This window comes from Barbus barbus (genome assembly GCF_936440315.1).
Source record: "Barbus barbus genome assembly, chromosome: 21".
Lineage (NCBI taxonomy): Eukaryota > Metazoa > Chordata > Actinopteri > Cypriniformes > Cyprinidae > Barbus > Barbus barbus.
The window spans coordinates 2,135,642-2,147,169 of NC_136749.1; the positions used below are offsets into that span (position 1 = coordinate 2,135,642).

Sequence of the window (11,528 nt, forward strand, 5' to 3'; positions counted from 1 at the left end):
GAAGAACAAGATTCAGGCTTTCTTCCTCATTTCAACACCTTATCAAGGAGCTTTTGGGCCACAATCACCATTGGTTCGCTCACTTGGGTTTTTAGCCTTTCTAAAGCTAATTTCTGAAAATATGTAGAATAAAAAGAGCTATATCATGAGTCTGACGACTTATGGAAATGCTGTCACATTTGCTGATATGCTGTATAAAGTGATATGCTATAGAAATATGTATACAGCACTGCAGAATTTCCCATTCTGACCATCCCTGTATGATGGTGTTCTATGAGTGATAGACTTATATTAGTCAAATACATGTTCAAAGAAATCACCACAACACAACTTTATTCTTAGAGAACAAATAATTATTTTTATTTTTACCAAACTTAATAAAGTCTTGAAAAAAAAACAAAAAAACAACAGGAATAGGATTGGCAAGGCCTTATATAAAGTCATAAATATTTTCCAATTCTTTTAAAAAACATGACCTCAGGCTTCAGGAACAGTTCAATAGGATAACGAAAACACTACAGATCAAGTATAATAACATTGAAATATAACAAAAATGTCATAACTGACAAGTTACACTGTAACTATAAGGCAGTGCCAGATATTACAGAAGATTATGAAGCTTGTTTTGTTATGATGTAACAGTACTATGACCTATATGACAATATGACAACCAAATGGAAAAATAGTTGTTGGAACAATACAGTAGCTGAGATTTGGGTTCTATGTAAATGTGAAAAAAAGGTATAATGGAAAAAAATGTGTGTGGTCTTACATCTGTTTATTATTCAGCCTGGTTCACTACAATATTAGTGTTTTACTCTGAATAATGATTGCTTTTATTTAGGGCACTTGGTATTACAGGGATCTCCTGACTGGAAAAGTCTATAAACACTAACCAAAGGGAACATAGACAGGGCACCTAGCATAGAGCCCAGCTGCACCACAGCTCCACACCACACGAGAGCGCTGTGACCTTCATCCCGCAGGATCACTCCAATAATCACCTTCACATAGGACAAAGTCAGGACAAATACGACCCAGGTTATGACCTAAAGATAAAGGGAGAAAGAGAAAACAGAGATTATGTGAGTTCTGTTGCCCTCACATTACATGTTTGCTTAAGTATGCAGTAGCATGCACACTATGTAGTATATTGAATATCTCATTAATGTAATAAGAGAAGTAGACTACACTGTTAAAATTAAAGGTTCCAAAAAGGGATTTTTTGGAATGATGCCACAGAAGAGATATTTTTTAGAAGAACCTTTAAGTAAACATTTTTAAAATAACCATTCTGAACAGCATTTTAAACATCTAAAGAACCTTTTTCCACTATAAAGAACCTTTGTGCAATGTAAACATTCCATGGAACGTTAACGGTTCTTCATGGAACCACTTACACCAAAAGATGAAACTTAAATTTTAAGAGTGTAAATTCCAGTGCCAGTAAATTTACTTTACAGTCACATTTACTGGTCTAACTTATGCTTGTAATAAAATATGGAACAACTAGGACCAATGCAAAGCATGTGTTTGAGTCTTACGATGAGTGCTGCTCCTAGGTCATGATTGATCAGCAGAGGGCAAGGGCTTAGTGTCGCCATGGCCATTATATATGCTCCAAACCCTGTGCCGGTCACTGTCAGAACACCCATCAGCACCAGAGACCTTTGACATTATTAAAGAAAGCATGTCAGCCAATCAAATCCAATTCAGACATGGCTTAGTTGCATGAATTTAGTGCATCATTGTTCTCACCTGATTGGCACAAACATGGCAATGAAGCAAGCCACTGGATTGGCTACTGAAGACAAAGTGGCTGCAAGATGATAGGCCTGATTTCCATACGGCAAACAGGAGTAAGACTGGACCGAGGGCAGGACTGCATTGGTCAGTGCATTTACCCATGCCAGAACCACAAATATGAAGACCAGCTCCATTGTGCTGTAGGTTCCTTTTCCAAATGAACTCTGTTGCTTCATCACCGGGCCTTCTGGGAAATCCAACATGGGCCTTTGTTCTGGAGTTTCATTATTTGGGGACTGGCTCATATCAATCTTCTCCACCCGCTGAGAATCATTAATATAACCTTTGCTCTTGTGTTCCCGCGCCACAGCTGGGTGGAAGTTGAGTAACAAGAAAGCGCCCAGGCACACCAACATCATCGCACTGAGGAACAGGAAGAAACCCTGAGCGGAGAAGTTGGCCGGCTGGTAGTGTGCCTTCAGTTCTCCATCGAAGCCCCAGGATGAGTTCCCCATGCTAAAGTTCGCATTAGCACTGGCATTTTTGCAGTGGACCACCCCTACGCCTTGGATAAGAGCCACCAGTGCTGGGACCAGGCCGCTTAGACCCTCTCCAATGAAGTAGGTGGTGAGGTACTGAGGCTGTAGACGCATCATGAAGGGTAGAAAGGTGACAGACGAGGTGCAGTCCACCACAGACAGCAGAAAGCTGAGGGACAGTAGGGCAGCACTGTGTTCGCCTCCTCCAAAAGTAAGCGTGTAGTTCCAGAGGAACGCCAGGAGGAAGGTGGCCACCACACCGACCGTCACGATGGTGTAGATAACGGGCCGCTCGTCCAGCACGCCCGGTCTGAAGCGGTGCATGAGCGTGATGAAGAGAGGCCCGATGTTGGCCATCTGGATAATGATTGTGAGGTAGGAGGGCAGGTACCAACCCTCAGGAATGGAGGGGACGATCAGAGGTAGCTCCACCCACATCCCGTTAATGGCCACCCATGATCCGATGCCAAAGAGGCAGGCCAACACGTGTGTGAACAGCGACATGATGAAGGCACTGAGGTCCACACGTCAAAAAGGCAACTGGTTTTTAAAGGTTATCTGAAACATGGAAGTACAGGGAAACTAATTAGTTTTGCAATAGCCTTTCCATTTCTTTGACTTTTAAAGTGCTGTCAGAAAACTTAAATACATTTGATAAACTGAAGCAGTACCAATACTACTTTGTACTGTGCATAACAGAAAAGAGAATATTCGAGAACAGAAGCTGAGAAGCTCAGATTTCATGATGCCATGATGCGTCTCAGCCTCAGACGTCACGCCCGCAGACCATTGGCTGAAAGTCTGATGCATATATCGCACACAAAATTGGAAACACTTGAGGAGTTTCAAAGTCGTCAATCAGATTGGTTAATTTATACAGGATTTCCAGGAGATGTGTGTGTCGCGCTCTTTAACATTCTGCCTGAAAAACAAAGATGCCGTGATGTCAAACCCCCTCACAAAAGCAGAGAGCTGTTGTGTTTACAACTGTTTTTATCAGGATCAACTAAACGCTGGATTTTCAAACGTATGTGAAATATTTAAAGTTTGCGGCATAGAATCTTTAAAATGAGTCCAAGAGTTTTACAAATCATTTTGTTATTGTGGGAACATGTCCACGCCCCCAAACATGACACAGCACAAAACGAAACGTGATTGATTGCTTTACCTGTCAGTCATAAGTTTTCTTGGGTGGGTCTTGGCCATTCAAAGCAGCCAAGGTTCCCAGAACTCCTGCCGTCAGTCTGAAGGTCTAGCTACACGAGACTACCACAATGCTATGGTGGTTTCAAGGTGTTTCTAATGGCGCTTGTCCACTGCATGGTAGAGGGGTGCATTAACGCAAATCTCGCGGGAGTGGGCGGTTTTACCTTTGCTGCGGGTGGGAGTGGGCGGTGAGATTTGGTGTGTAATAGAAATGGAGGCAACACATTAAACTGAGAAGAAAATTAAAGCGGCTGTTTACTTGACAAAAGCAAGGCAAGGTAAGTCAGACATCTAGAAACAATTCTCAGTTGTCAATGAAAAAAAATGAGAAAGAGTTAAACTTAAGTTGCGTGCAAAAGGACATAAATCTGGCACCTCTGCCCCGAGACGGCATATTACCTATTTTCTAAGTTCTATATACTTAATTTAAAGTTATTTGATATTTTGCTTTGGCTTATTTAGCCTACTTAAACTGTTTGTTAACAGTTGGTCATTGCACACTGAGTCTGAAATTTTCGTGTGCGTTTTTCCATTTTTTTTGTATTCCTCATTATATCAAGATGCGTGCTACGGATGTCAAAACGCAGAAATCGAACCTGATGCGATTTTTGTTTTTATGACGTTCATATGAAGTTTCGGAGGCAGTGTTTAAGCGTGATTGACATAATGTGAGGTAGTATTTATTTTTTAACGTGCGAAAATTTCGGACTGGGTGTGCAATGACCTTTAAACTGTTTGTTTAGTAAATCGTTTGGTGCTTGTGTATCAAGCAGTAGGCTACTTTTAAAAACTGAGGTGCTGCTATTTGTGCTTTTGTTTTAAAAGGTTAATGTCTTATAATGCTAATAAAAAATACCCAATGTTTTTGTCACGTGTGGTGCTTTGGTTTAGCATTACTTCATCTTATTTAAACGCAATCATGTTTAATGCTTGCTATTCTGGATGTTAATTTGAACGAATATTTGAGTGTTTGGGAGCGGGCGGGAGTGGAACACACAGGTTGCGGGAGCGGGCGTTCTGGTCAGAAATTCCACTGGAGCGGGCGGGTGTGGGTTGAAGAAAACAGTCCCGCTCAGGGCTCTACTGCATGGTACGGCACGGTACGGTTCAGTACGGCTCACTTTTGGGGGGTTTTCCACTGGGTACAGTACCTGGTACCTGGTACTTTTTTTAGTACCACCTCGGCTGAGGTTCCAAGCAAACCATACCATTACCAAAACGTGACTCTAACTGATCACTGATTGGCAGGAGAAAATCGTCACTGCCTGCGTCATTGAACTTGTGGCACGAGACAAAAACAGACCCGCTAGATTTAAATCGGCAAAGCCAGCGAAGGGTCAAACACAACTGTTTTGAATGAGCGCACCTTTATTTTAACAACCAAAATATAGCCGTTTCGTTTGTTGAGGAAATACAGACGATCCTCTCGTTGATAGCCAAGGAGCGGATCCAGTGAGAGCATGATGGAGCGACGCGGAATTAAAAAGTTTTTCAGGAGTCATCAACTATAACGACATGTAAATAATCCTGCCCAATGTAATGCGGTACTAACTGCAGTGGAAACGCAAACCGAGCCAAACTAAGCCGTGCCGTGCCATTCTGAACCGTGCTGAGCCGAGTCGTACCATGCAGTGGAAAAGCGCCATCAGTGATTGCTAGGTTGTTTTGAGTGGTTGTTAGTGTGTTGTTATGATTTTTTGGGTGGTTGTAGGTGGTTACTTACGGGGCCAAGTCTCTGATCTTCTGGTCCTTCCTTCAATGCAAATCTGTTGGATTGTTTTTGTTGTGTTTATTGTATAATTATATAATTTGCTGCTTAACCACCATTGCATCATTGGAGAAATTAACTAGTTATTTGCGAAAACGTTGTAATAAAGTCACACTTGTGTTGTTTGAACCATGTTGGTTCAACAATAGGACGGTCTGTTATAACGTGCGTAGGTGGTGGAGAATTATAGTTCATTTACACAAACAACAGAAAGCCATTCTTTTTTTATTGCGCTAATGTGCAGTTTACTTTAATTCCGGGGGCATGTGGTTCATTCAGTCAGCAGCTTTCTCTGTAACAACATTTCTTCGAGATACTGCTGTAACGAACACGGCATCTGATGAATACTTCAATAATTTTGTTCCCCATAGTTTTCCTTTATTTGGTTTGATTTATCACAGGATCCCTCCTTACACCATTCTTCCCCTTTTGCTTTTATTATTTTTTGCATATTTTATTTTTCACATGTGCACTCTTTATAAACGGTAATTTACGGATATCAAATTAACTGTTAGCTTGCTTATTGTGGCCAAGAGCGTGATCTGTTTAGGTCAACATGTCATACTCACAACGAAACTATGCTTCTAACCACAGGTCGAGGGCTGTAGCTCCAAACACAAGTTTGTCATGTGGTTTGTGAAGGTTTGTTGGAACTGTGGCTTTGGAAAATGCAGAATGTTGGTAATGACAGAAGTCAAGACCATAGTTGGCTAACAATGCTTTGGCAAACCAATCCAAAAATGACCAATCCATCATCCAACAAACCTGCCTCTAGGAGTTTTTAGTGATCCTGGAGACTTTGATTAGCTTGTTCAGATGTGTTTAATCAGGGCTGGAGATAAACTGCTTGAAAGTGGCCCTCCAGGAGCACGATTAGGCATCCCTGTGGATAATGACATTTTCCTTTGCATGCATAACTAATTACACTAAAAATATAATATTAAAAAACAAACAAACATGCATTTTCAACTGTATTTACTTCCCTTTAGCGAGTTCCATTTTTACTGCTATTGAACTCTATAATATTTCTGTTTTGTTTGAAATCACACGCTGAAGCTGTCACATGACCTTTCCCATTCAAACTTACAGTACTAAAGCCGAACAGATTACACATAATAAACTCACCAGACTTAATACTACACCAACAGTTCCAGTAATTACCTCTGTATTCACTCCCTGATCACCTTCCTTGTTCTATGACATAACCGTTTCCTTCTACCTGATTATGTTATCAATTATCACAATAACCAGTTTGTGCTCATACTGTGGACTCTTCAGTGCCCTTGAATCTCCTTTTGGCTCTTTGAGTTATAAAACCATAAATAATCTCAAAATCGTACACATACACGTCCCACCTGATTGTCCTGAGGTCTCAGTACATTCAGACAGCAGTTTCCTCGGCCTTCAGCTTGAGAGTTTGAGCTCTGTTTTTCTCGCTCTTTATGTTCCTGTAGGCTCTGAAATTCATCTGATGGTAATAGGAGCACACAGGCGCGAGCTGTGTGAAGCAGGGGTCCTTTATCCCAGTGGGCTAACATTCAAAACCATGTGCTCGGCTGCCCGGCGGAGGGTGAACAGGGAAGGCAAGTGTAAGCATGACTCAATAACTCCTCCCTCTCTCTCTCTCTCTCTCTCATAACAACCTTGAGGTTAAGCTGAAGCAGGAAGTGTAGCTTATTACATGACAGAGGCTGAAGCAGCTGACATTCAAATGATCTTTTAACCCTCACTGTAAACTCTGGCAACAATTGTTAAAATATCATTTATTTATTTATATTTATTTACTAAATATGGGTTAAACACCATACAAATGCAGCTCACAGTCTAATATTGATCATAACAGTTTTGGGAGGAACACATGTAATGTTTTTTTAACATTGTGATGACTGGGAAAACAATTATCCTGAATTAACCCTATAACTGGAGTCTCTCAGTATGACAAAGACACACGACCTTTGTGAAAAAATAAGAGCACTTGAGAGTTGAATGTGCACTTTTAGTGTACTCCGAATCTTAAAAATATATTTAAAAAGCTGTGTTTGCAGATAAAATAATATTGATAAAAGAAAAGGCTACAAAAGTGAACTGAAAGAGAGAGACACTTTCATGACTGATTCTTAACACATCTGAGTATACTTTTAAAAAGTGCACTTTGTAATAATATTAATTTAAAAGTTGAAGTACATTTGAAATAATTATGTTTTAGTCTTTTGTCGTGTTTTAAAGATTTTGATGTGTTTTGATGAAGTACTTGATTATAATTTTAACTGTTTGTCATTTGATATATTTACAATTAATATTACCGCGACCTTTTCAACGTACGTGACGTCATTACCATGCATCGCAGAACAGGCAAGCATTTGTGTTTATAAAGCATATACATTTATATTTATTTTTTAAATGACTGATTGTTTTGCTAGATAAGACCCTTATTCATCGTCTGGTATCGTTTATAGCCCTTTGAAGCTGCACTGAAACTGTCCTTTTGACCTTCAACCGTTTGGAGTCCATTGAAGTTCACTATATGGAGAAAAATCCTGGAATGTTTTCATCAAAAACCTTAATTTCTTCTCGACTGAAGAAAGAAATACATAAACATCTTGGATGACATGGGGGTGAGTAAATTATCAGGAAATTTTAATTTGAAAGTGAACTAATACTTTAACAAAAATTTACTAAGCAATTAACAAAATTTTCAGCTAATTGCATTTAATATAAATTTAAACTATAAAACATTTTTAATTAATTGCAATTAATTAATGGCTGAACGTCTATGGGAGGTAAATGATTGAAAATGAATCCGTTTCCAAATCTTCTCAATAAACCTGCAAAATTAGTTCATACTGTACATCTCTCATCCAATATATTTTGTTGCTTTCATTACAAAAATAAACAACTGTTCACATAACTGCTCTTTAAATTACTTTAAAATAAATATTTAATTATTTATTGCAGTTACAATATGTTGATGACTGGCTCTGTCATTCACCACCTGTTACTCAAGTCATGTGTTACGCGAGGCTTTTTAAAAATCCTTCTTTCAAATGGATTTCATGTTCTTTAAACACAACACTCATTCCCCCGGTTTCATAGACTAAAATATAAGTCTAAGCTGTTTCAACTGAAAGAAGCTTGCACTGACTGATCTTAAAATATATCAATTCCTTTGTTTTGTCTCAAGATGCACACCGGTAATGGTTTTTCCTAAGCACGTTTATAAAAATTACTTGAACTATGGTCTAATCCTGGTTTAGTCTAAGCCCCGTCTGTGGAACTGTAAAACATTGTATTAAGCTGACTGTCACTCTATTATTACAAAAGACAAACAATCACTAGATTATAAAATGTGCAAGCTTAATGAGATCCTGAAAGCCTTTACTGTCACACAATGGGAACCTACACACATGCGAAGCACAATCATATATTATTTAGAAACTCTGGGAAACAACTGGCATTTGAAAAAGAAAATTATAAGTGAAAAGAAAAGGTTTGTTTGTCCATTCTGACTAAGTAGAGCCATTGTTACACTGGAGCTGCTCTGATCACTGATTCGGGCTCCATTTCTCCGGAGGATTTCTAATCATTCATTTGGAGGACAACATTTCATAAAGGATAACATTTCATTTGTGTATTGCACCCATTGCAAAAATGACTAAAACCTTTTTTTGCACTATTCCTCGTAACTGTCCTTTTTGCACTTTATTCTGCTCTGGTACAATTCTTTTTAAATATTATTTTCTCCCCTAGTTTCTATTTTTAATATTTTCTAGAAATTTTATTTCTTGTCCTTATTCTCGTGTTATTCTCAATTGTTGGATAAAAGAGTGTGCCAAATGAATAAATGTGAACGTTTTCTGTAGACCACATACAAAAGGTCATATAAATGACTTTTTTCTTCTCAGTAACACCCACATTTTCAGACACTTTATGTTGTATAAAGTAATCAAAGGAGATAAATATGCCTCTGAACAGAGTAATTTTGCATGATGCTGCATCCACACCAATAGGAGTCAGTTTAAAGTCCAATTTTGTTTTACTGTGGTTTTTTGGTCAGCAAAGTATAAATGAAAAATAATTTAATGCACCAAGGTCTGTCTGGTTGTGATTTGTAATTATCTACTGTTCATAGATGCTGTAAATATTTACATTTATACATCTGGCAAATTATATTATTAAAAAGAGTACACATGAATTTAATATCCCAAAATCTGAGTGTTTATGAAAGATGGCGGCAATCGGGTTATGTATTTGCATACGCCTGCTGAGCAGCTGCCACTGAAATTAACAGTAATTATAACTCAAAAGTGCATATTTTTTGTCCTTTTTCTCTTTTTATATAAATAATAATAATAATTTTTTTTTTTTTAAAGTGCATCTTTAACACATTAGTGATCCAAAAGCAGTGCTTTCATATCTGGATACTGTTGGTTCACACATTCTGATGTAATATTTAAGAAAAAAAGTGCTTTCATCCAGTGCATTTTCACACATGATCGCTGACCTGAGCGTCTAAGGTATTCATTTTAAACATTTTTGTAAATTATGTTCTCTAGATGTGTCTGAATAATTATAAGTAACTGAATAAACATAATGACATAACATAGCTCATTGTTTCTCTGTACAAAGTATCCGGTAATGTGCCAGGAATGTTCTAGCAACACTAAGGTAAAACTTGTCAGACTTGCATAAGGAAGCTGAAATCCTCCCATCATTGTTTTCATCACGCTTGTTTACTCACCTGGTATGTTAACCGCTCTGTTCTTCAGGGTATAAGGATATTGACAGTCAGCGCTCTGGATGTCAGACAGACTGAGAAAGAGGAGGAGTACAGCAGCTCACACAGGAGGAAGCGTCGGTCTTCTCCACGAGGAGACTGCAGAGACAGGCATGTGATTTCAAGAGGCAGGGTTGAGCCCTATTTGTTCAACAACCGAGTCCACTATGACCAAAGAAAAGTTTAGCTTAAAGGATTATGAAACTGGTCATTTACTCCCCTCATGTCGTCCCAAACACAAATGACTTTCTGTCAACTCTTAAAGCAAATCTTTTAATACAACAGATCATAGTTACCATGTCTATCAAGTCCCAAAGAGGAAAAAAAAAAAGTATATGCTTTTAGAAAGAGCACTTTTTACAGAAATAATATACTTTAAAAGAATATACCTAATGTGAACTGAATGTATGTTTTTAGACACTTAATTGCATGTTATTTCAAATTAAATAAATTAATTATAGCTTAAATCTATATTAAAATAGCTGAACTTAAGAGTGATTCTTGACCAACTTAAATAGGACTTAAGTACATCTTTGTATGTAATTTCATAATTACTTCTGTTTATTGATATGATTAAAAGTGCTACTGCTGAATGTACTGACAGGCATTTATGATAAACTGAAAGGTCACACTTTATATTAGGTGGCCTTAACTACTATGTACTTACATCTAATAATAAGTGCAATGTACTTATTGTGGTAATATTGTATTTTAAGACACCTTTCCTGCTATTGAGGTGGGATACGGGTAAGGTTAGGGTGGTATGGGTGGGTTAAGGTGTAAGCGATGGGGCAACAGTGTAATTATGAATGTAATTACATAAATTAATTACAGATGTAATTACATGTAGGTATTTTTAAATATATAAGTACAATGTAAAAACATGTATGGACACAATAAGTGCATTGTATCAAAATATTAATTTCAATGTAAGTGCATAATAGTTAAGACCACCTATAAGTGGGAACAACTAAAATATACTTTCATTTTATTTATATTGAAACTTGTATGTATTTAAATATATTTATAATGACACTTGTGAAGATGTTTTAATTTAGTGCATTTAATATATATTAACATTACATATAATATTGAATAACACATTTAAAATTATAATAAAGTACTTTACATGTGCTTTAGTGTGTTAAAATAAGTGTATTCTTTAAAACATGACAAAAGATTAATAAAACAAAAAGGTTTTAAAATGTACTTATAGTAAAACTTTTCATCTGACATTATTACAATTTTTGAAAAGGTGTACTTCGGTGTGTTTAAAAACATATTCTTGAAAGTGTCTATACTTCACACAGCTATCATATGACATAGGAAGACATGGAACTAGTTATATGATACTTTAATGGTGTTTTTGTAGCCCGGTGGAAGTGGTCACTCTAAACTGTCATTGTATGGAAAGGCTGTTAGATTAAAGATTTAAGAAAAACACTCTTTTCAAGGTTTTATGCACTGCATGTTAAGTACATTTCTGTGAATGATG

At 37.5% G+C, this 11,528-nt stretch overlaps 1 protein-coding gene across 4 annotated transcripts; it reads right to left on the bottom strand.

Moving 5' to 3' along the window:
- Window positions 1-340: 340 nt before the first annotated feature.
- Window positions 341-10,202, bottom strand: LOC306887462 (solute carrier family 52, riboflavin transporter, member 3-B). 4 transcript variants are annotated; one of them, XM_079445201.1, is made up of 4 exons: window positions 9,998-10,202; window positions 1,759-2,843; window positions 1,545-1,668; window positions 341-1,049 (listed from the first exon to the last, which is right to left on the bottom strand). In XM_079445201.1, exons 2-4 carry the CDS (start codon window positions 2,787-2,789, stop codon window positions 837-839), a joined length of 1,368 nt encoding a protein of 455 aa, XP_079301327.1. In that variant the 5' UTR covers window positions 2,790-2,843; window positions 9,998-10,202; the 3' UTR covers window positions 341-836. The 4 variants fall into 4 exon arrangements, with proteins under 4 accessions (XP_079301327.1, XP_079301326.1, XP_079301328.1 ...); XM_079445200.1 differs by lacking the exon at window positions 9,998-10,202 and adding an exon at window positions 6,615-6,884; XM_079445202.1 differs by lacking the exon at window positions 9,998-10,202 and adding an exon at window positions 6,606-6,880.
- Window positions 10,203-11,528: the final 1,326 nt, after the last annotated feature.